Genomic DNA, 25,956 nt, shown 5'->3' on the forward strand with positions numbered 1-25,956 from the left:
GTCTCCTCTGCTCCATTAATTTAGAAACATGTGTCTTCAAGGCAGTATTTCTGAAATACAGAGCCAATCAATTAGTAATTGTGTTGAGAGTCATCCACATGTGGTCATTTTTGGAGTGGTAAGAAAAAGATTTCATCATTTTCTTGCTCAATCTATCTCTTCTCCATCAGTTTTGAAACTGCCACATGACACATTCCACTGGGTCAAGTTGTTGGATATATATATTATATATCTCTTTATATATTATATTACCAGTGGATATATATATAACCTAAAAGGGAAATAATTCTTTTATGAAGTTACATACTTAACAGGACAGGCAATGTGGTGCAATGAGTTAAAATGCCACTTGTGATGCTAACATCATATGAAAGAATGCCTGTTTGTCTGCTGGCTACCCTACCTCCAATCCAGCTTCATGTTAATGTACCTGGGAAGCCAGTGAAAGACGGTCCAAGTACTTGAGACTCGGCCTCCAAAGTGGGAGAACTGAATGGAGAGCTGGTTCCTGGCTTTGGTTTGGCTCAGATCTGGCTGTTGCGGGCATTTGGGGAGTGAACCAGCCGACAAAAGATCTCCCTCTCTGGGGCCCTGATACTTGGGTCATGGTCCACTGCTTTCTTGGGCACATTAGCAGAGAGTTGAATCACAAAGTGGAATAGGTGGGACTTGAACCACATCACATATTAGAGTTGCTAACCGTAAGTGCCAGGTCTTCTGATACAAGCTTCAAACTAATGCATATTCTGGTAGGCTGTAGGTAATGGCTCAACTTCTTGGGTCACTGACACCACATGGGAGACTGGCTGTCGTGGACAGTTGAGTAGTGAACCAGTGAATGAAAATGATCTCTTGGTCTGCTTCTTCCTTTCCTGCTGTTGCCTTGCCTTTCAAGTAAATATAAATAAATGCAATAATTCTGAAGAACCAGGAGATATGTCCTTTGTTGATTAAAAAAAAAATGTTTTTTGAGAGGCAGAGAGACAGCAGGAGTTCCCAAGGCTGGTTCATTCCTCAAATGCATTTCAGGGCTGATCTGGGGCCAGAAGCAGGAGTCAGAAACACAATCCAGGTCTCCCGTGAGGATAGCAGGAATCCAACGACTTGAGCCATCACTGCTACCTCCCAGTGTGTGCTGGTGGAAAGCTGGAGTCAGGAGCTGCATCCAGCAACTGAATTGAGGTGCTCTAGTGTGGGATGCAGGCACGTTAACCAGCAAGCTAAACAGTGATGTCCCTGGGATAGCTTAAACGGGCCTCTCCGAGGACCACTCAATTATCTGGGAAAACGTATTTATACTTGATTTTTCAGGTCCCAAGACACTGTGAAGTTACACGTTAACTTGTATAGTATTGTCTATCAGGAAAAGTTATCCCAAAGGTTACAGCACTTAGTATTCCTGCAACATGCTTTGCAAAGAATTCTGGAAAGACTGCGGCCCACAGTCAACATGAACTTCCAGTTTCCACTATATCCTTTTGGGTAGGAATTTATTTCAGCGCTTTGCCATCCCTGCTCCAAACTTAAGTTGGGGAAGCTTGTCTTCTTCAATTGCAGTTTTCCATCCTTCACCTACCTCTTTCCATAATTACACTCTATCTTCATTCTCTCAAATACTCTTGTATCTTTCAGTTTTGCATATTTTATTCTCATTTTCATTAAGATTATGGATTCTAGAGATTGCTAGTGATCAAATGTGAAAATTTTTTTAAAATTTATTTACATCTTAAAAACTTTATTTGAAAGGCAGAGCAAGAGAGACAAGGAGGGAGAGGTGTGTGTGTGTGAGAGAGAGAAAGAGAGAGAATGCTTAGATACAAAATGACTGATTTTCCATCCTCTGTTTCACTTTCCAAATACCCACGGCAGCTAGGGTGGGGCCAGGGCGGGGCCAGGGCGGGGCCAGGAACCTAGAATTCAATCCTGGTCTCCTACATAGCTGGCAAAGAAAGCTCATTAGAAGCAGAGGTGGGGTTGGCTCCCAGGCACTCCTGTGGATGCAGGTTTGATCAGGACTACTTACATTTTAGTGGGGATCTTAAATTTAAACGATCAGTGCTGTGGTTCTGAGTCAAACTGAAGAGATAGGAGTCTTACTGCCTTCCTGAAATGTTGAGCATACTGGCCCTGTTTGTTTCAGATGTTTTAGAGATTTCTGGTATTTATTATATGAAGGACAAAGAAACAAAGACGATGCAGAAGTATTTTTTAAAATCTACATGCCCAGATTTTCTTATGACTACTACAGGCTATTTTGTAAAGTTTAAGGGGGCTGTGAAAACCGTTCTGTGGGCTGGTGCTGTGGCACGCATTCAGCCCCCGTGTGAGGCACCAGTGCCCCATGAGGGCAGCAGTTCATGTCCAAGCTTCCCTTGCAACCCAGCTCTCTGTTTACGGCCTGGGACAGCAGCAGTGAATGGCTCAAGCTTTTGGGCCCATGGCTTTAGGATAGGCCCAGTTCTGCCTATTGCAGCCACTCAGAGAGAGAACTAGTGGATGGAAGATCCCTCTCTGTTTTTCCTTTTCTCTGTAACTTTGCCTTTCAAATAAAAATAAATCTTTTCTTAAAAAAAAAAAAAAGAGAAAATTGGTCCCAGTGCAGTGGCCTAGCAGCTAAAGTCCTCACCTTGAACGCACCGGGATCCCATAAGGGCGCTGGTTCTAATCCCAGCAGCCCCGCTTCCCATCCAGCTCCCTGCTTGTGGTCTGGGAAAGCAGTGGAGGACGGCCCAAAATCCTGGGACCCTGTACCCATGTGGGAGACCTGGAAGAGGTTCCTGGATCCTGGCATCCGATCGACAGAGTACTGGCTGTTGCGCTCACTTGGGCAGTGAATCATTGGACAGAAGACCTTCCTCCATGTTTCTCCTCCTCTCTGTATATCTGACTTTACAATAAAAATAAAATAAATCTTAAAAAAAGAGAAAATTAAAAACCCTTCTCTGTTTAAAAAAAATCACGTTCCCTTTGATAGAATAACCAAGGAAAAAGAAAATGCAAGACGGTACTGGATCTCAGTTGGGAAGCAAATGAAAAAGTTCAGAGCTAGGAATCCTATGGAGAAAGATGAACACAAATAACCTAAGAGGGGGAAGGAGGGAAGAGCATTACAGAAAATTTCAGACCTATAGGCCCACGACATGAGGAGTCTTAGGTGGTGGTGGGAAGAAGCTGTTTTCATGGACAATCTAAGGGTCTTAAGCAATTATTCAAAGTTATCTAAAGGAATTAATTGAAGCAGAATGGATTTTGCACACTTCCACTGGGGACAGAATTTTTTTATTATCTTAATTAGGCTTTAAGCTGCTTTGTCTTTGGAGGCTTTTATAAAAGGAGACCCCATCGGGCCCACTTCAGTGTGCGCTGATCGCCTCTGATGGGAGTGGCAGGATGCTGGCAGTCCCGTGGAAGCTCTGCAATGACACATACTATCATTTTTCCAATCTTCAGCTTTTTTTCTAACCTGATATCTAGCTGATATTTTGTTTTAGAAGGATATTGCTGTTCTTACCCTTCCCAAATCAGTCTTTAAAAAAGGCATATCTGTCCCCCTTAAAAAAATTTTTTTGATCACGAAGGGAGAATTTATAATTACTGTATCAAATGACGTAGACATTTTGTTAAATAATGTGCACACATAACATGTGGACCGCACCAACATGTTAATTCAGACTTCTCACATTCCCGTTAAACATTTCCAGTGCGTCATCATCCATGTCGCGTCCGACACACGGTCCTGCTCCTTACGCTGCCATTCTGATGCCAAGCACACTCCACAACCACAGGCTCCATCTGCAGCCACTTTGTTTCCAATGTCATCACACGCGTTATGGATTGCATGGAGCATACACATTGCAATGTTTTGATGGAGATTTCCTCTAGCAGGGCAATAAACAGCTAAACACATAAATATGTTAAGTTCAGGAAGTTAGTGCTATGGAGAAAAAAAAAAAAAAAAAAACAAAGCAGGATGAAATGAGGACCTTTGAAACAGGAAGGTGGCTGTGCCCCTGGCCCAATGCGCAAGGTAGACCTGGACAAACACAACGGATTCTAGGAGGGTGATGAAAATTTACATTTACGGCCTATAAATAACACCTCCATTAAAATAAATAAATAAACAAGGAAGCCTGGGATCCTCTCCTCACCTTTGCTATGCTGCAGGCAGGTGACAGGAGGTGATGACGACAAAAGGAGGGAGCTCAGAGGCTGATTATATACACACACATATGCCTCCAGCTGAGGAGGGTTCCACTGCTGCCAGGGAAGTCATGCAGCTGCAGCTCTACCAGCCTGCGAGGACCTGCCCCAGCTCACACCACAGTCCTCTCTGTTATAATTAGAAGGGACCAAAGTGATTGCCCAGTATTTATTCTGTATTAAGAATCCCAGGACCAAGGAAGAGGAAGGGAGTCCCAGGAATTTTTGCCACTGACAGCACCATTAGCTGGGTAGGGTCAATTTTTACCCTTATTTAAAGGAAATATTGCAAGCAGTGGGTAGAATGGCTCCCAAGAAATCCATAGCCTAATCCCTGGATCTACAAATCTGATACATCATAGAGCAAAAGAAGCTCTGTGTATATAATTAAGGCTATGAACTTAAAAATGGGGAGATTATTCTGGATTATGCAGGCAGGCCTAATGTAATCACAGCAAACCTAAATGCAGAGCACTTCTTTGACTAGAGGCAGAGGGGGTGCAGCAGTAGAAGGCACGAGGAGGCGCTGACATGCCGTGCTGGCTCTGAGATGTTGGGACCCCTACATAAAGACAAGGGAGAGGCCTCCAGGAGCAAGGAAAGCTCCGGGCAGCTCCAGATTTACAGTCCTCAAAGAAATAGGACCGTCATCTTAAAACCGCAAGGCACTGGGTTCTGCCTGGAAGGGGAGCTCATCCCTGGGGCCTTGAAGAAGATCACAGTGCTGTCAACATCTTGAGCACCACGATGTACTCAGCAGAGAATCCAGCCAAGCCCACCCAGACTCCTGCCTACACAGCTGTGAGATCAGTGCTATCTTAAGCCACTAGATGTGTATTCAATTCATTCTAGCAGAAAACAAAAACAGATTTAACAGAGCACTTCTTATACACTTGAGTGTAAAGACTCAAATTCATAATAGCCATTCTATCACTCTCCTACTGGCATCTGGGATGGAATTAGAAGCCCTAGAAGGTTTAATACAGGATATAACGCTTTGCGAATAACCTTATATGTTGATTTGGGGATAAGAACCTAGAATCTGGGGCCCAGCACTTTAGCCTAGCAGCTAAATTCTCACCTTGCATGAGCCATGATCTTGTATGGGTGCCGGTTTATTTCCTGGTTATCCAACTTCCCATCCAACTCCCTGCTTGTGCCTTAGGAAAGTAGTCAAGGATGGCCCAAAGACTTGGGACCCTGCACCTGTGTGGGAGGCCCAGAAGCTCCTGGGCTTCGGATCAGCTCAGCTCCAGCTGTTGTGGCTACTTTGGGAGTGACCTAGTGGATAAAAGATCTTTCTCTCTCCTTCTCTCTGTAAATCCGACTTTCCAATTTAAAAAAAAAAAAAAAAAGGCACCTGCCAAGGAAGTTATAAAAAAAATTAAAGAGAAAGAAAGAAAAAAACCCTAGAATCCAACTCTCATGATATATACTACCCAAGTTGGGAGACTCTGGTCTTATTTTTGTATCAGCATAAGGACCCTAAATAAATCAGTCTCTCCTGAATCTGTTTTCATGCCTGCATTATGCATGAGTCAGCCTAGATTTCTGAGCTCGTTTTAGCTCCATGAACTGAAGCTGAGAGGTGGACCTTGTGACCTGGAATGTACACTGTACATTCACTTCTTTGGTCACCACTCTGATTTAGCAGATGGCACACCCATCTGACTGAGTGTACTCTGAATTTATCCAGGACTGTGGGACCCAGCAACGGAAGCTTTGGCATCGGAATCAGTAGTTTAGGTCTCCAAAAGACGGATAGAGCAGAAGTTGGATTTCATTTTGCACTAATATGTGTTCTTCTTCAACAAATTATACTATTAGGTAATTAGGTATTACTGAAAATATGATGGGGCATGGGTGTTTGGCATAGCAGTTAAAATGGTCCTCGGATACTCGTATCTTATATTGAGTTCTTGGGTTCAAGCCCCGGCTCCACTCTTACTTCCAGTTTTCTGCGAACGCACATCCCCAGAGACAGTCGGTTCAAATGAAGTAGATCCCAGCCACCCACATGCGAGTCCTCGGCTGTGTTTCCAGCTCCCAGCCTCGCGTGGCCCACTCCCCGCTGTTCTGGGCATGTGCAGAGTGAACCAGACGACTGCTCTTTGTATGTCTCTTTCTTAAATGACAAATAAGGGCAAAATTAGAAAAAGAAAAATACCATTGGATGTGTACTTATCTGGTTTATGAAATCACTACGGATTTTAGTGCTATTCATTTCCACGTATTTTGGAAATTAATATGTTACTGTCATCACTTCTTATTTACATCCTCTCTGCATATTGGCAATAATTGATCCAAATCACCTACGTCAGCTATTTTCAACTTCCCCTCTTCAGAGCCACACGTGACGAATATATCCACAGGGCATTTCAAAGTTTGTGAAAAACACACACCATTTTTAACTTCTCAAAATACTCTACTCTGTAGAGTGTGGCACACTCCACAAATAACAGGAATCTTGGAAAAATTCATGAAAAATGTACACTATATTTTAATTCCATTCCCAATATCTTTCTAACTCCAAAATTATTTGTAATTCTAGAAGCTTGATTTCAACTCTTCAAAATTTTATTTAGTTGAAAGGCAGAACGAGACAGAGAAAGAGATCTTCCACCTGCTAGTCTACCCCTCAAATGAAAGCAACGGCTGGAGCTGGGAGAGGAGCCATCATTTTCTGCATTAGCAGGAGTATACTAGCAAGAAGTTGAAATTGAGAGTGGAGCAGGGTCTCAAACCTCAGAACATCAACATGAGATGCAGGCATGGCCAGCAGCACCATAACCACGGAGTCTAGTATTCCATGTATTAGCAAGCAATTACTTGGCAATAGTTATTTTCTGTCTGGGACTAATAATGTATTTTGGAAAACTGGCTAGCATGCACTGCCATGCTATATCAAATTGTACACCTAAAACTGGAAATCTTAAAGGCTAGTGATCTTGGAGCAGAGAATCCGGAAACAATGGTAAGGGGCAAGTGCCCAGTTACTCTCTCCCCAGGCAATTCTGGAGTGACATAAACCAGTTCTCTGAGTCTACTAACAAGCATTAAGCATTCTTTTTTCTATTTTAAAGATCTATTTATTTATTTATTTAAAAGATTTATTTATTTTTATTGCAAAGTCAGATATACAAGAGGAGGAGAGACAGAGAGGAAGATCTTCCGTCCAATGACTCACTCCCCAAGTGACAGCAACAGCCAGTGCTGTGCCGATCTGAAGCCAGGAGCCAGGAACCTCCTCCAGGTATCCCACACAGGTGCAGGGTCCCAAGGACTGGGCCGTCCTCTGCTGCTTTCCCAGGCCACTAGCAGGGAGCTGGATGGGAAGTGGGGCTGCCAGGATTAGAACCAGCGCCTATATGGGATCCCGGTGGGTTCAAGGAGAGGACTTAAGCTGCTAGGCCACTGCACCGGGCCCAGATGCATTAATTTTTTTAAAATGATTTATTTAGTTATTGGAAAGCAAGATATACAGAGAGGAGGAGAGACAGAGAGGAAGATCTTCTGTTCGACGTTTCACTTCCCAAGTGAGCGCAACAGCCAATGCTATGCCGATCCGAAACCAGGATCCAGGAACTTCTTCCGGGTCTCCCACACAGGTGCAGGGTCCCAAGGCTTTGGGCCGCCCTCTACTGCTTTCCCAGACCACAAGCAGGGAGCTGGATGAGAAGCAGGGTTGCCAGGATTAGAACCAGTGTCCATATGGGATGCTGGCATGTGCAAGGTGAGAACCTTAGCCAGTAGGCTACTGCTCTAGGCTCAATAATATATTTTTTAATTATACCTTGAAACTGTCCTTTATCTTAAGAACTCCATTTGCATCAATTTAATTTCCAAAACCACGTGTTTGCTTTTTTTTTAAAGAATGCAGAGGAAAAAATTCTTTCATTATGAGGAGAGCATAGAAATAGGGCCCAGCACGACAGCATGGTGGCTAAAGTCCTCACCTTGAAAGCACTGGGATCCCATATGGTCACCAGTTCTAATCCTGGCAGTCCCACTTTCCATCCAGCTCCCTGGTGTGGTCTGGGAAAGCAGTCGAGGACAGACCAAAGCCATGGGACCCTGCACCGCATGGGAGACCCGGAAGAAGCTCCTGGATCCTGGGTTTGGATTGGTTCAGCTCCAGCTGTTATGGCCATTTGGGGAGAGAATCATTGGATGGAAGATCTTCCTCTCTGTCTCTCCTCCTCCGTGTATATCTGAGTTTCCAATCAAAATAAATAAAATATTTTTTTAAAAAAGAGTATAGAAATAGAATTAGACTCAGATTCTGGTTTTACTTGTTGCTTGTGACTTGAGGCAGGTTAATGGATCTGTCTGAGCTTCAGTTTCCTAAGCAGAAATTGTGCTTACAATGCAGGTCACACAGGTTTCTATGAGGATTAAATAGGACACACATTCAGGTTTCGCAAACAGAAAATGACCCTACAGAGAATACACATTCGTTGTGCTTTTTAAAACATCCTCCTGCAGAAGACAATGCCATTCCATTCTACAGTTCGCCTTGGCTCATGCAGGAAAAGCTGCATCCGCACTCTGGCTCCTCACCCTCTCTGCTCCTGTCCCTGTGCGCACGTCCTCGGGAGCAATGCGCACCTCCCTCAGGCAGGTTCTGACTGCTTGAGCAGGGTACTTCAGCAGGCCAGTTACTGTGTCACGGGCAAGGTCCAGCCATCACTCTCAGATCCTTCCCCCTGTTCACTGCCCACTCCTTACCTGTTACAGCACAAGGTTGAAAATATGCTAGGCAAGTCCCTGCTTCCTGCTCAAGACAAAGCCACTCTACTCTCTGTGTTCTAAGGTCTCCTATTTAGCTAGCTGAATATATAATCTTTAACTTTTAAATTAAACATTTGTGTGTGTGTGTGTGTGTGTGTTTGAAATGCAGTTACAGAGAAGGTGACATACACACAGAGTGAAGGAGAGAGCAAAAGAGAGAGAGCGCGCCATCTTACTCCTCCAATGGCTGCAACGCAAGGGCTGGGCCAGAATGAAGCCTGGAGCTTCATCTGCATTCCTACTTGGCAGCAAGGGTCCACAGAGTTGGGTCATTTTTTACCACATTCCCAGTCACATTAGTGGATCAGAAGTGAAGGAGCTGGGTACATTGTCCCTTTTTAGACTGCAGAGGTTTTGAGTCTGAAGCCCAAGCAGGCTTCCAGATCGCCCTGTACCCTGGCCCTGCCTGTCCACGGAGTCCTGAATGCATGGCAGGCATGTGGCACTTGCCTGGCCAGTCTGCGCTTCAAGCAGAGCCGTTGTTTCTCTCGTGCAGCCACATTCACAGGTCACACTGGAGGTAAGAAGGATGAGTCGTAGGATCTTAGGACTCACATCTCATCTACAACCCCCAGTTTTCTTCTCTTTAATGATTTGATTAGATTGAAAAATAGACAGTGGATTTTGTTTGAATATATGATCAAAAGGGCTATTATAAGCTTAGTTGGCCTACTAATTTGAATTCAAATGCTAAGCAACTTTTCAAAACGTCCTGAAAGAATCTTTTACATTCAGATCCTAACTTGTCAAGGTTTGGGTAAGGCAGTCTGATATTTACTATCCAATATCTGGGGCAGACTTTTGGTCTAGAGGTGAAGATGCCTGCGTCCCATGTCTGAGTACATGGGACAGTACCCAGTTCTACTCCTAATATCAGTTTCCTGCTAACGGAGACCCTAAGAGGCAGTGGTAATGGATCCTGCCACTCACACTGAGGATCCAGGTTGAGTTCCTGGCTCCGAGATTCATCGTGGCCCAGATCTGGTTGCTATGGATATCTGGGAAGTAAACCAGCAGATGGGACATTTCTTTCTTTCTCTCTCACAAGCTGTTGCTCTAAAATTCCCTAGGGGAGTCCTGTCGTGCTGGGTCTCCTGCGCAGAATTCTGGGGATTAAGAGCCAGATGGATAGGAGACTGGTGTTCTCAAAACATTCATCCTGCAGCTCCCTGCTTGTGGCCTGGGAAGACAGTCGAGGATGGCCCAAAGCCTTGGGACCCTGCACCCACATGGGAGACCCCGAAGAAGCTCCTGGCTCCTGGCTTGCAATCAGCTCAACTCAGCTCCAGCTGTTGCAGCCACTTAGGGAGTATATCAGTGGATGGAAGATTTCTCTGTAAATCTACCTTTCCAATAAAAGCAAATAAATCTTTTTTCAAAAAAAGTGAAAATTCATCCTTAACCAGAAGTGAACAGCTACGATGTTTGGAAATGATACCATGCAAGACATTTTGGCAGATTCCTATGATATAAAAATTAAAAAAATATATATATATATATCAGGGGGACTTCTAAATATAAATGTCAGAGGGATTTCCAATCCCCAGGAAAGAATTTATGGATATACCCTAAACTCTAGTGTGCTACTGCTCCAGGGCCTAACTACATTTATAAACTTTAAGTATAATTTTTACTTATTTCAACCAAATTCACTCTTACCATACATTTTCCTCTTCAATGCCCTTCATTAAGCAAACATAAAACAAGACAGACACGGGCCCCAAACTGGTGCCAGTAGAGTGTTGTCAGACTTAAGTCTTCCAGTTCTGCATTTACAAATGCACACACAGCCCGCTCACCGCATGCCAAGCCTGGTGCTGGGCACTAGACTTCCGGAGACAGAAGGAACCGCCGTGCCTCTCACAAGCAGCTTCCTTCAGGTGACTGTCACAGCAAAAAGCATTACTCTTTCCAGGGAAATGCAGATTTCAGCAGGGCTCGAAGACTGAAGTTACATGACTAAAGCTCAATATCATAGGGGCACAATGACTCTTCAAAATATCCTGTAGTGAAACCCTCACTTAGCAAAGAACTTCACAAATTTGAGATTCCTGTCCCTTTTCTTTCTCTTTATATCTTGGACTTAGCAATTTCTCTTAGTTTATTCACATCTTGTAAGAACAAGATCAGTAAATCACTTGCAAAGGGAAATCTAGTCTCTTATTTTGAGGTATAGTAATATTATTTTAAAACAAAAAATCCAGTTGGTTTGCTAATACAGTTTGTATAAAAAAATTTTTGAGATTTTTATTTATTTATTTTGAGAACCAGGTAATATATTTTAAAGGATAATACATTTAGGCTGCGCTTTATACTGGGTTCTGAGAACAGGAGAGTATTTCTAGGTTGCATTAAAAAAAAATAACCATGATGTAATTCTAGATTTCCTTTAGACATCATTTGGTCACCATAGAAACCTACTGTTTTACTACCAGATATCTATACAGCAGAAGGAAAAAGAACAAGCAATTACTTACTGGGTTATTTGGGGGTACAGAACATAATGACTGGGCCAATTTAAGATTAATACAGATCTCACTGAGGTTCCGTTTTAGCCAGGCAAATTGATTAAATCTTCTAGTCAGCTGGACAGAATTTGTAGCCAAAATGACTGTTGACATCAGTTGGAGTAACAGAAGCAGGTGAGCAGCACAGCTCTGGGGTTACCGGCACTGGCTTTGGGTAAAGTTTCTTGGTTCAAATTCTGGCTCTACTATTTGCTGGCTGTTTAATCTTTAAAGTTTCCTAACTTCTCTGTGCCTCAGTTTCTTCATGTCTAAAGCATGAGTAATCATAATCCCTTCAAAGCACGGTGTTAAGGATGAAGTGTCTAATTATTTGTGCCTAGAACAGTGACTCATAAATAGCAGAATTTTTAAGTATTTGTTAAAGAAAGAGAAAACAAAAATTTTAATTTGTTAACTTGTCTCCGTGCTGGGTAGAGATAGTGAGAGATGCCAACATTTAGGTCCATGACAGGCTAGTCTAGGCTATCTATAACTTCACAACATTCCTTTGAGAACTTCCCAGTAGGAATGCTCTAAAGATGTTGAAACCTATGGAGGTCTGCTGTCTTAAACCAGAACAGTGGACAATCACAAGTGTTCCTGGTACCAGGAACATCAAAGGAACAACCCGCTGCCCACTCAGGCTCCCTAAGCCACTGCCAACGACCTCTGAGAACGTGGGCATGGAAGCAGCAGCTGAAAGGAATGAAACTGGATTTTATGACAGTGACAATGAAATCTAGTTGGTTTCAGTAATGTCATTCCTCCCGCCCCTTTGCAGGATTCAAAGAGGGGAAAAAAAGCCTTTTCATCAATGGTGTTTTGTCCTCTTCTCATTATATACGGTTTCCATCTAATTTCTCTTCAGCAGGCACTTACTCTGGCCAATTATTCATTTTACAGAACTACCTAGATATCTTTTCTTTTGGAACAGATCCAAAGCACCTACCAAGCATTTAAGCCACGGCAAAAATCTCCAAACTGCCTGGGGAAGGGAAAGAAGGTATTCTGTCATCTGAGCCAATATTCAGCGGCAGGACCCGAGGATCTCCATCACATACCTTCATCCAGACTTGATCCCACGAACAGCCTCCTTGGGTCTTCTCGATGAGCCACCGTCCTTGCACAGGAGTTTGGAGAATGCCATAAACCGCCAGGAAAGCTTGGAAACATATTCACAGCTGTTTTCTGCCTTCCCCTTGGCTCACAACCGGCTTCCTGGTAGGGAGACAAGATGACGCTGTACAGGGTTGACTGCTAAAGCATCTTCCCGCCCCCAGCCCCACGCTGGGTGCCCCTCCCTTCTCCTCTTCAAGGCTTTGGAATGTGTCACATGGGAAATGGATCATGTGGCTCAAGGGGAGAATGTGGCCATGTTCTCTCTCTCCCTTCCCCCACTTTCCCTTTCAGGAGCAAAGCTGCAGAAATCTCTGACCTGATTGGCTCTGACCAAAAATCTCCATATGAAAAGGGGAAGATTCAAGGCTCCAACCTCCAGCCTCCTCCACTTTCCCCCTGCCCACCCCCACTCCAATCTGAAGATTTTATCCTGAGCTTTTAGAGTGGCTCGGGAAGGAAGGAAAATGAGAAAAACCTTAGAGTAAAATCTTCAGTCTAAGCCTTCTCTTGCTTTCTCACCATCAATATCCTGACACAGCATAGTGTTGCCCAGCCTTTCTGCAGAGCCCCCTCAGTGCATCTGGGACAATCGCATGTTCAGCACCACGGACAGCATTACACCCCCAGCAAGGCTCCTTGGAGCCATTTGTCTATTTCACTCAGGTAAATAAAGTATCTTAAAGATATCTTCCTACAGTATTGTATACAATTAAAAATAACACCATATTTTTAAGGCTTAAATTTTCTGTACTATAAACTGTTACCTTTTAAATATAGATAAAGGGCTCAGCACGGTAGCCTAGTAGCTAAAATCCTCACCTAGCACATGCCAGGATCCCATATGGGTGCCGGTTCTAATCCCGGTGGCCCTGCTTCCCATCCAGCTCCCTGCTTGTGTCCTGGGAAAGCAGTCAAGGATGGCCCAAGGCCTTGGGACCCTGCACTCATGTGGGAGACTTGGAAGAAGCTCCCAGCTCCTGGCTTCAGATTGGTGCAGCTCTGGCCATTGTGGCCGCTTAGGGAATGAATCAATGGATGGAAGTTCTTCCTCTCTGTATAGCTGACTCTCCAATAAAAAAATAAAAATAAGAAAATATAGAAACATAATACAATTTTTATTAATCCAAAGTCTCTCTTACATCTATCTCCCTGTCTCCACCTAACCACCCATCTCACAGCTTAAATAAACTTTACATTTTGGGAGTGGTGGGATGAGGCTTTCGTAACAGTTTACTATATGCTCATTTCTATATTTGTAGGAAAAAAAACCACAGAAATGCACAGGAATTCTTGGGAGAGCAAATCCAGGGATTATCAGTCCCAATACCAGGCCTCAGGCAGGGTTGAGAGAGGCAACGCTGGCCCTGGGAGGAGCTGTTCAGCACGGGTCTGTATCCTGCCTGCTGACGTTCTGGTTGCCATGGTGCTGGGTAACCGCTGAACGGGATGATTTCTTTCAAAACTGGTCGCCATGGGACCCTGCTGACTAAAGAAAGGCAGGGGGGTAAGGTCCGAACTGCTGATGGGGGCTGAGAATTAGCCTTTCTCCGAGCCGAATTCACCTAATAGACTTTTCTTTTTTCCCAGAATTATGGTTGATCTTAAATGTTGAAATGATTCTAGGAATCAGGATAGACCAGTGACTCCCTCTCCTTCCACCATCAGGTCAACCACTCCAAGGATCCTGTAATGAGTTCACAGCCCGACAGGGAGAACAGAAGAGAACGCTACCTCTCCTGGGGGTAGGACTTCTGACTTTTGGGAAGCCAATTACCTAAGCCCTATTAACCCTTAACTGGAAAATGCATTAGAGCCTTAGGGTGAATATAAGGAACAGTTTGTGAACATTTTACAATTGTATGGGAGAAAAGATAAAAATTTTTGAATTTGAATTGCTAAATACATACTTGGATAGCATTTGGATTACTATAAATCAGGAATTTAAACTTAGCTACTTGTCTAATAAGACTAACATGTAATTATTTCTTAGAATCCTAAGCAAGGCTATTCTTTTATTTAAAAAGATCTATTTGAAAGGCTGAGCTAAAGAGAGAGAAAGCGAGAGAAAGACAGATTCTGTATTCACTGGTTCATTCCCCAAATGGCTGCAACAGCTGGGGATAAGCCAGGCTAAATCCAGGAGCCTGAACCTCCGTCTGGATTTTTCACGGTGGTAGCAGGGCCCAAGCACTGGCCCATCTTCTGCTGCTTTCCCAGGCACATCAGCAGGGAGATGGATTAGAAGCAGAGCAGTCCACATGGGATGCTAGTACCGCAGAACATGACCTAGCCCTCCTAATAACGCCAGCTTCAAGGCAATTCTGAGTAAATGCTTTTTGGAGGCAAAATACTGACTTTCAATGTGCAGAAACACATTATTTGTAAAAGAAGAGGTAGCACAAGGATGCAGGAGTGTAATCGCCAAAACTAAAGCTCCTTCCTGGCTTAATGGCTACAGCTTTGATTTCTTCCGTTTCGTATTAGTATTGTAGAAGAAGAGTCAGCTTCATTCCATTTTTCCACGCAAGAAACAGAGGAATTCAATTCTTAATTCTAACATTTGCACTTGTAGCAAATCCACTGATCAAGAAAGCTGAACATGTGTTTGAAGAAACTCTTAGAAAATCATCAGGTAAAGACTTGGCTTTCATTTCTCATCTAAGTCAATACTACTACTACTGCTACTATCACTAGTACTACTAACAAGAACAAGTGATATTTAATACATACCACGTATGTACATACATGATGTTGAACCTTACGCAAATAGCTCTAAAAGCACAGGCAGATGACATCACTGGGTCTCAGCTTTAGCCCCAGAGGTCCTTGCCTATCCCTAAGGACCAACGCAGGGCTGACTGGCAAAGCAGGTTAATCTGCCTGCAATCCCATATGGGTGCCAGTTCAAGTGTTGGCCTCTCCATTTCAATCCAGCTCCCTGCTTATGGCTTGGGGAAGCAAACGAGGATGGCCCAAGTCCTTGGGCCTGTGAACTCACGTGGGAGACTGAAGAAGCTCCTGGTTTGGATCTGCTCAGCCCCAGTCACTGAGGACATCTGAGAAATGAACCAGAGGATGGACGTGCTCTCTTAGTTTCTACTCTCTGTCATCTGCTTTTCAAACAAAAATAAATATTCAAAATAAATAAATAAAAGGAATTCAATGAATTGAAATAGTGATACAACTGGCACCCTGGGCTTGCTGAAGTCTACCTGGCCAACACAAAAATTTCCTGAAGAGCACAGCATCGCTGATCCATCAAGAAAACATCATAAGCAAGCAATGACCAACCCGGAACTTGGACACAAACTGAGCGTGCACCTCTCAGTTCCAACTTTGATGTGCAAGAACCAGTCCTCTTAATGCTTCTGGGAGCCCAGGAATTAAGCAATAGCTGCCAAGTTTGTTGCTCTACACTTTGCAAATATCTATTTTCTATCATCACCTTAATGTCACTGATTGGCTTTCACTGTGATGCACAAGTGGACCCAGGTTTGTGGATTCCATAGCAACACTTCAAACTAGCTTTGAACAAACTGTTCTGCTACAGGGCCATTTAATCCAAGCTTCAACCCGATGAGACAGGTGTTGCTATTGCCATTTCTGTTAGACTAAAGAAACTAAGGCTCTACATTTTCTATGGCTGTGTGGACCAACTGCAAGTCCATAACAGCATGGTTAAAGACAGAGCAATCACCCCAAACCTTTCTGATTCCCCTGGAGCACAGATACTGAATTAACAGTAAGTGGGGCTGGCATAGTAAAAGCCATGTGATACCTAAGAGAACTAAACAAACATATGAGAGAGAGAGAGAGAGATTTACTTGTTTGTTTGTTTGAAAGGCAGAGTTGGTGGGGTGCAGAGATGGATTTTCCATCCGCTGGCTTATTCCTCAAGTGGCTATAATGGCTGCTGCTAGGCCAGTCCAAAACCAGGAATCAGGAGCTTGTTCTGGAGCTCCCACTTTCGTGCAGACCCCATATATATGAGTCATCCTCCACTGTCTTCCCAGGCAAACTAGCAAGGACCTGGATCGGGAGTGGAGCAGCAGGAACTCAAACCAGTACCCATAAGTTGGTGCCACATGTTATGCGGGTGACACCTTTACCCACTACACTATAGCACTGCCCCCCAAAAGAACAGAACTATATTCAAAACAAAATTGGCCACTTTAGGGCTTTTTTTTTTCCTGGAATCCAGTAAGTTGTGATGGCTTTAAAATACTCCCACGAATTCTTTGAGGCGGCCTCTCTTCAAAGGTGAAACCTAACTCATCTCCCCTCGAAAGTGGGCCAGAGTTTAGCTGCCTAATTCTAACACACAGGGTGTGCCAGAAGCAATTCCATACCATCTGAGGCAAGATCCCAGTAAGGACAGTTGTCTCCTCTGTGTGTGTGTGTGTGTGTGTGTGTGTGTGTGTGTGTGTATGTGTGTGTGTGTGTCTTTGTCACTCTCCCACCTGCTCTCAGGTTTTTCTGGAGCAAGCTGGCCACCATGTCATAACTCCCAGGATGCCTTGTACCCCTAGAAACCACAGTTGTCAGGTTGCAGGCAGGGCCCCATGACTCCACCAGATGATGACCCAGGGGTACTCACTGGTGAGGGTGCTGTGGATTGCCCTGGGGAAGAGGGTTTGTGGAGTGCGGAAGTGGGGGCTATCAAGGGAATAGTTTACAGGTGTGGAATGACTTCCAGAGGCTTCTAGGGGCCACTGCACTCACAGGTAAATGAGGGAGCTGAAACCAGGTAGTTTACAGAAGGAAAACCAGAGGGCATGTCTGGATCATACCAATGCAGCGGCCCATGTAGGAGACCTGGGCTGGGCTAGGTGGCATCGCTCACCAGTACACAATAAAAACTAGGGCTTGAGAGAATGCTTGGCAGGACTAGGCCACAGTTACCCACCAGCCAGTGTCTGGACAAGGAGTGCACCATGCAAGGCTGGGCCATGACACCAACCAGCATGGAAGAGAACCATCTCTGGGTGAAGATTCTACAAAAGATATGTGGGCTCACCCCTGTGGGTTTGCAATACGCACTGATTTGCATGAGGGCAGGGAGTGGTGATAGGCTAAGCTAGGCGTGACCATGGAACTCACAGATACTCATGAGAACTGGGTTGGGAGCAAGCTGGGTTGGGCTGGGCCAAGCCTTAGCATTCAGTGGCATATGTGGCAGCCAGGACAGGATGTGGGCCATTTCAGACTAAGCTTTTCACCTACTGGTTCGCATAAGAGCCAAAGATAGGGGTAGGCTGGACTGCAGCACCCACAGGCAGGAGTTGGGTCAGGGGTTGGGCTGGGCCAGGTTAGGCAGCAGTATCCTCTGACAAGTGCTGAGACTGAGGGCAGGGCATGCCAGGCTGAGTGGAAGCACCACCAGCACATATGAGATCTGGGCTGGGATTGGGCCTAAGAGAACTATAGGGACTCCTCTCCTAGGCTGCAGTTCCCATTGGTGAGCGTGAAGGCTGGGGCTAGGGGCAGACTAAGCTGAACATGACTGCAGCACCCCTTAGCATGTGTGTGGGTTGGGTCCAGTGGCAGACCAGACTGGCCCAGCACTCACTGATACACCTGAGAATCAAACTGGGTACAGGATAGGCAGGGCTTATTGTGTAACCTGCTGGTCCACATGAGAGCCAGGTCTTGGGGTGGGATAGGTAAGGCTTGGCTGTAGCACCTGTTGGTGAGGGCTAGAATGGGTGCAGCTCAGTCAGGCAAGGCCACAGTACTCATTGGTGAGCATTGGTACTAGAGGCGGGCCATGCCAGGCTGGGTCAACCATCCATTGGCATGCACAGGACCCAGAGCTGGAAACCTAACTGGTACTTGGGGAATTGCCTTGTTAGGATGTAGATCCCGCTGATGAGCACAAGAACTGAGGCTGGGGGCCAGGATGGGATACAGTACATACATGTGTGCTAGGACTGAGGGCAGGCCAGGCTGGACCAGACTGCAGCACCCACTAGCAGGTGCAAGAGGCAAGACTGGGGGTGAGCCAAGCCAGGGTGAGCTGTAACACCTGCCAGTTCACATAAGGGCTGGAACTGAAGGCTGACTAGACTGGAGTAGGCTGCAGCACCCCCAGCATAAGCTGGGATTGGTGGAGGGCTGAGTGTTGCCAGGCTGCAGCAACCACCAGCAAAAGCCAAGGTGAGGTGAGACATGCCAGACTAGGCTGCAACACACACCAGCATGCACAAAACCTAGGACTGGTGATGAGTTTGGAAGAGGAACTTCAGGAACTTCCCTGCTTGGCATCTGTTCCCACTGGTGAGCATGAGAGTTGAGACAGGAGATGGACCAGGCTGCGCAGCCTTGCATGTAAGTTGGTTAGGGGGCAAGGCCAAGTTGGGCTAGGTCACCACATGCATTGGCACATGCAAGAGCTAGAGTAAGTGCAGATCAGCTAGGCTTTGCTTCAGCATCCACTGGCAAATGCCAGAACTGGGTGCAAATCATGTTAAGCTGGACAACAGTACACCACAGCAAGCAAAAGATCTGGGGCTAGGAGTGGACTTCGTAGAGGAACTGTGGCCACTCCTTTGCTAGGCTGCAGCTCCCACTGGTGAACATGAGATCCAGGCCTGGGGTTATGCAGGGGTGGATAAGGCAACAGCACCTGTTGGCATATGTGTAAACTGGGTCTGCAGGTGGGTCTGCACTCATGAGTATGTATGAGGACTAGATGGGATGTGGGACAAGCTGGACTAGATGCTGAGCATGCCATCACGTACAGGATCCAAGGCTGGGGACAAGTCTTGTAGAAGTTACTGGGAGTTGCCACAACTAGGCTGCAGTTCCTAACAGAATGAGTAAGGGCTAGATTTGTGACAGACTGGACTGAGGTAGTCTACAGCATCCTTGTTTTGCATGGGAGATGGAGCTGGAGTTGAAATTGACCAAGCATGTGCCCAGCACAGTAGCCTAGTGACTTAAGTCCTCACCTTGCATACTCCAGGATCCCATATGGGCGCCGGTTTATGTTCCAGCTGTTCCACATCTCTTCCAGCTCTCTGCTTGTGGTCTGGGAAAGCAGTTGAGGATGGCCCAAATCCTTGGGATTCTGCACCCGCATGACAGACTCGGAAGAAGCTCCTGGCTCCTGGTTTCAGATCAGCTCAACTCCGCTGTAGCTATTTGGAGAGTGAACCAGCAGACAGAAGATCTTTCTCTCCGACTCTTCTCTCTGTAAATCTGACTTTCCAATAAAAAAAAAAAAAGAAAGAAACCTTAAAAGAAAGGAAGGAAGGGAGGGAGGGAAGGAGGAAGGAGGGAGAAAGAAAGAAAAACTAACTGACTAGGCTACTGCACTCACCAGTATGTGCATGGGCTGAAGCTGGTGATGGACTGAACTGGACACTGAACTGACACAAGAGTCAAGTATGGGGTCACCCAGGTGGGGTTTTTTAGGGAATGCCCCAACCAGACTGCTGGACTCAAACTCTGGCCACAGGAAAAATCACAGCATATGTGATCCAACCTTGAACCGCATGTACTGGGACTGAGCCTCCTCAGGTGCTGATGCCTGTGTAGTGGACAGCACTTCCAGATGCACACAGGGGACATGACAACCAGATCATCTAGGCCAGCAGAGGAATTCGAGTGCCGCAGCAGATGAAGGAAAACAGAACAAGTTGAACAACTCTTTTGGAAAGCTTTGGCAGCAAGTATATGGATACACGGATGCACTAAGGTGGACTGGGTCAACCAACAGACCATAGAAAGATTTTCTCAACCCAGGAGCAATGAAACCAACAGTGTTTCAGCACCTCCAAAACCACTCAAATAGCACCCCTGGAACATTCTTCCCCACATCAGGGTCTTTAAAATTACATCAAATTACTCTGGATGCTGATCCAGTTTGGCAGCAAAAGAGCAGTCCCCTAACCTTCCCCCAGTATTGTAGATAGAGAAAAAGGAAAAAAAATGGAAACATTTGTCCCATCCTCCCATTTCTCAACCCGCCCCACCCTAATCGGTAGCCCAAATGGGCGCACATTCTTAACTATGTAAACAACATTTAAACTAAAATTAAATTGAAAAAAAAGGAACCAGTTGTCTTACTAGAAAGCACCTTGTTTCTTAGAAGCGTGTATTTCTGACCCAGATATGATAACTCTCCTATTCTAAGGAGTTGTTTATTCACCAAAAGGCTATAATGATAGAACTGAAAACCATTTTATCTGTCAGTACCAAAAAACCATGTATGTGGTCAAAGTAGCCACATCAACCCTGACAGTCTATAGGAAGAAGTACCGACCTGTGGAGGAAAACACCCACATGCATACCCTCAAAAGGCATCTCTTGATGCCTTCTCCAACCAATACAGCACAGCAGTGGCAAAAGTTCATCCCATGCCACTACCACCATCACACCTGTTGATGGTCCAAGAGTCACCAAATGGAAAATCAACAGACATCATCATCTGTGTTGTCTGTGCTATATCAAAGCACCAACCTGGGAGGTTGTCTGCCAACTCTAGCAAATTCTGTTTATTTCTGGCATACAAATTAGTGATTCCACACTGATTTTTCTCAAACCAATGTGTCTACTTCACGTCATAGTGGCCTCCCTCCTTAATAAAGCTTATGATGCCCTTCATGTCAAACTCCAGCCTTTATCTCTTTAAAACATGTTCAGGTACACAACTACCCATCTTAGCAGGGTTCAATGGAGAGCTTTAAAAAAATACTGAGTTCTGTGTCCTAATTTCAGAGATTCTGATTTAATGGATCTAGACTAAAGTTTGGCCATTAGCATTTTTAAAGGCTGCCCAGGTGATTCTAAGGTAGAGAATCTATCCTATCTATCCATTCTGTATACACAGATGGACCTCTGCTTCAGGAGCACCCACAATCCAACTGCTAGGGGACAAGCACACATGCAGTGGGAGGCTCAAGCAAGAAGCTCAGATTGATCATGTACTGTATACCAAATTCTACGCTGGCAACTCATATGGTCTTTTCAACATGTACATCACGTTGTCGTTAAAATAATCATACAAAATAGACACTATTATCTTTATGTAGAGCTGGGAGAGAGAGGTTCCCAGTGGTCACACAGAGTGACTGGCAAACCCAGAGCCAGACCCTGCATCCCAGTTCCAGTTCTGCACACTTTCTATGGCCTCATTTGGAGCTGTCACGCCTCGTACAGTTGGATGATGATCTTGCCCCCTACAAGACACCCAAGTTTCAACCCAGAAATCCTATTCTATTGCATTCATGGATTTTGCCTAAAGCATTTTCTCTTGAATTCCACACATGTAGTCCATCTGACAGGACATGCTCTAGGCTGCCAAAAAGATGTCAAGTTGTATAAGGAGAACTTGATAGGGGATCTGTCATGTCTGGCTCCTTGCCAAAGTACTTCTTTTCTATATACTAATACCTGGATCCTTCTCCATCACTGCTAACATCAACCCTGCGCCTTTCCATATTTAGTTTTTGTTACAAATACAACTATATTGCTCACCTGTTGGCCATTCCTTTGCTAGGCTTACTAAAATTACATACTCCATCAGCATTCCTCTGCTTTATACTCCAGAGAACATGCAAAGAATCAAATTATACTGGCTAATTTGCAAAGGATTGCTGCCAATGTCAAGATAGATTCTAACAGCTAATGAACTAGAAAGCTAGAGTCTAGAATTATGTACTTTAAAAAAAGATTTATTTAATTTAAAGGCAGAGTGACAGAGAAAAAGCAGAAAGAGAGGGAGCTTCCATCCCAACACACTCTCTGATTCTCCACGCTCCTAACAGCTAGGACTGCGGGCAGGAAATTACGTCAGGAACTCCATGCAGGTCTTTCATGTGAGTGACAGAGACTCACTTGGGTCATGTGATCCATCACCCCTGCTGCCCAGATGCATTGGCAGGAACATGAACTCCAAGTGGAAAGGCTGTGGAGCCCATGGGGTAGCATCACAAGGAAACCCTCTGCCTGTGGCACCAACAACCCCTATGGGTGCCGCTTCTAGTCTGGGTGGCTGCACTTCCCAATCCAGCTCCCTGCTTCTAGCCTGCTAAAGCAGCAGAGGATGACCCAAGGCCTTGGGCCCATGTATCCACTTGGGTGACCTGGAATAAGTTGCTGGATCCTAGCTTTGGATTGGCTCGACTCTGGCCATTGTAGCTACTTGGGGAGTGAACCAGCAGATGAAGATCTCTCTCTCCCTATCCCCTCTCTCTGTAACTCTGTCAAATACAAATAAGTAAATCTGTAAAAAGAAGAAGTGGAGAGGCCAGAACCTGAACCAACACTCCACGATGCCATAGGGGCATCCTAAGCAGCGGCTTTACCTGCTACACGTCTCCCACCCCTGAAAGTAGCTGTTTTTATAATGTGCCTGGGATACAGTAGCTAACATGTCATGTCTTATTCCATGAAATCCACATTTCCTGTTGGCTGAGAGGTGTAGCTGGTGGGTAGATGCAGTAGAGGCCAGAGTCCATCGAAAGGAGAACATTTCTGGTGAATAGTACCTTAGTGACATTGTACAGAAAAATCCAGTGCTTGCACAGGCGTCCTGTGGGTCCTGGGAGAAAAAGATGTCAAGTTAGTCAGCTTCCCTCAAGACTCGTCTCAAATTCCTGACTTCTGCAGTTTTGTCTAGCCTTCCCCTGCCCACAGCAGCCTTTCCTCAGGACAATGGCTTTGGAATCTTCCTTGTTTCGCTCATTTCCCCAGTTCTACCTAGATACCATATACCACAGGATAAATGTAACATTTCTTGAGTGCGCAAAGAACTATCAACAGTTCTGTCTCTCAGATACGCTACCACAGTACCTCGACAAATTCATGCAAAACAGAACTAAAAGGAAGCTGATTGTGCAAAACAATGGAAAAATTTTAAACCTATGCATAATTTTTAAGATATTTTCCACAAACTTCTTGGAAGGCCCACATATGCATGAATTTCAAATTTTTGCTACCACAATAAATTTATCTTTAAACTTTCATTTTCCACGAACTTTTGGAAGTATTTTCATATACAAGGTCAACTTTGATTTACCTCAAATATTCCTATCTTCCCAAACTTTCCTATCTTCTTCCCACTGTTACCTCGGGTCACATCTTCTCCTCGTCTCCTGAAGAGAAAAAAAAAAAAAAAAAAAAAAAAACTCCTTGGCCCCTTTCATTTCTCTTTTTATGTCGCTCCCAGAGTGATTTTTCCAAACAACGAAAACCACATCACTGATTTTTAAACCGTGACTGGCTCTCCCACGGCTGTTCCTTCGGCTGTTCGCTGAAGCCTCAGACTTCAGATACAAAAGCGGAAAGAAAGGAAGACGCACCACACAGGCAATGTGGAGATTCGACGGCAAAGGTTGGAAGAATGTTGGGTTATGTACTCGAATACATCGGATCAACGTGATGGACACTTCCTGAGGACCACACTTGGCCGCCTCTCAACACCCGGAGCAACATTTTGAAATTTTTGCGCGCTAAAGGCGCGGCGCATGCGCGGAAGTCCTCTGGGGGAGGGGCAGTCTCGTTTCTCAGCGGGCAGATCTCGCGGTGTTTGGGAAAGTACGAAGCCCAGCAACTGTGTTCTGCGGTGTTGTCGTGCCCGCCCCATCGCATTTTTTTTTCTTTCCGGCCCCAGTGCTTTCGTGCTGCAGTCCAAAAAAGACAAATCCAGACTCCGTGGCAAGAATAAATTAGATTAATGTAATTCTATGAAGGACTATCCTCCGGGAGGCCCAGGAGTCCTCACCGCCAGTTCCTCAGAAACCAAAGAGAAAAGTAAAACTATTCAAGAAAAAAAAAAAGTGTATCGATTTGTCACGTTAGAATCCAGTGTTTTATTTTCGTGTTTTCACTACACAAAACATCCCACGGGCTACACACCAAGCCGCCCCCCCTCCCCGCGGCACTGCGCCTGCGCCGCGGTGTGTTTACGCCGTGGGGCGACTGGCCGGTCCGGCTTCCTGACGTGATTCTTAATGAAAATCATGTTTTCGTCTTGGAAGGCCATCCGGAGTTTAAAACAGGACAGGTTACGAACTTGAAGACAGTGAAAAATCAGAACTTTAATGAAAGTTTGAGCACTCAGAAATCGCTGTCAGGGAAAGCGAAGACAGCGCTGCGCTCCCTTCCAGGAGACACGGCAGGCAGCCGCAGGCAGCCCGACGCGCGGTAAATATTTAGGGAGCTATTGAAAATACAGGCTGTGAGACGGCACCCATGCCAATAAGCCTAAACCAAAGGCCTCAACCAAATGAAGGCTGGCTCTTGAAGCTGCATAAGAAAGGCAGCCATGCAAATTTTGACACTAAAAAAGAGAGGTGTCTAGCATTTCTAGCATTAGCTAGAAAAGCACAAACCAATAAGCAAATGTTAAAGATGGTGTGGGCTTCTCTTCAAAGTTTCAGATGGCCTAGAAGTCAGCGGCGCATATAAAATGAGGTCTGATGAAACTTGGTGTGTGCTAGCTAGCCCTGGATCCACATGAAAATAAAAGTCAGGAAAACAGATTTTTAAGTTTTTATGAGAATTATAATGTTTTAATGCACTCAAGAAACAAACATAAGTAGTTGGCATTTTCAGCTAGACCTGCATCTTTAGAGTTGGATAAGAGCATATGTATTAACTGATCGTTTTTTATTGAGCTGTGTTTTTTTTTAAGATTTTTTTTTTTCTTTTAGAGACATCTGGTCCACTCCCCAAGTGGTTGTGATGTTGGGGCACTAGGCTGTCTGTGATATGGTATCAGAGAAGGCATCACCTCAAAATGCTAGCCCCTGGATTTTCTTAATATATTCAGTATGATAGTAAAATTCAGTAAGTCTTGTAGTTTGGACAGTCACATCTAACACGAAAGTGAGGAGTGAATAAAATCCTGCTCCAGGTCTAGAGGTACAATGCTTGGCTGGAAGGATCGTAACAAGTTAGCTGAACCAGTGTTTACTGAGGCTTTCTTCACGGAGGAAAGGAGATGTGCATAAGGTAAAGGAATTTCTGGACCATCGTAATGCTTGACTCCGAAATATGGTGACTTTGTTGAGACAGCTAGTGTAAGACGAAGCCTTTCAGTGTACCTGAGAAGATGGGTCTAGTGAAAATTAAGACAGAATTGGATGAAGAGTTGATGAATGACTTTGCATCCTTTGGCACTCCTGCTGCGTTTAGACTGATAAGGTAAGACATCTTTACTGGGGCCCAGCACCATGGTTCAGTGACTAAATCCTCACCTTGTAGGCACCAGGATTCCCTATGGGCACCGGTTCCTGTCCCAATTGCTCCACTTCCCATCCAGCTCCCTGCTTGTGGTCTGGGAAAGCAGTAGAGGACGGCTCAAAGCCTTGGGACCCTGCACCCACAAGGT

The 25,956-nt window shown here is 45.0% G+C and overlaps 1 protein-coding gene across 11 annotated transcripts in view; it reads right to left on the minus strand.

The window, feature by feature from the left end:
- GPR19 (G protein-coupled receptor 19) overlaps window positions 1-24,098 on the minus strand; it is a 30,249-nt gene extending 6,151 nt beyond the window's left edge. The window contains exons 1-4 of one of the 11 annotated variants that reach the window (XM_040967077.1): window positions 23,924-24,078; window positions 23,691-23,716; window positions 23,111-23,163; window positions 12,560-12,716 (exon numbers count right to left, since the gene is read on the minus strand). In XM_040967077.1, coding sequence (XP_040823011.1) covers window positions 12,560-12,671 — 112 coding nt within the window. In that variant the 5' untranslated portion in view covers window positions 12,672-12,716; window positions 23,111-23,163; window positions 23,691-23,716; window positions 23,924-24,078. Of the gene's footprint in view, window positions 1-12,559; window positions 12,717-13,436; window positions 13,462-15,615; window positions 15,728-19,567; window positions 19,603-19,791; window positions 19,822-20,181; window positions 20,204-23,110; window positions 23,164-23,640 lie in introns of those variants that run through there. The other 10 variants (XM_040967060.1, XR_005882359.1, XR_005882356.1 and 7 more) reach the window with 10 other exon arrangements.
- Between the last annotated feature and the right edge of the window lie 1,858 nt (window positions 24,099-25,956).

The sequence above is a fragment of the Ochotona curzoniae genome, unplaced genomic scaffold (genome assembly GCF_017591425.1).
Source record: "Ochotona curzoniae isolate NIBS_2020 unplaced genomic scaffold, NIBS_Ocur_1.0 contig_1482, whole genome shotgun sequence".
Classification (NCBI taxonomy): Eukaryota; Metazoa; Chordata; class Mammalia; order Lagomorpha; family Ochotonidae; genus Ochotona; species Ochotona curzoniae.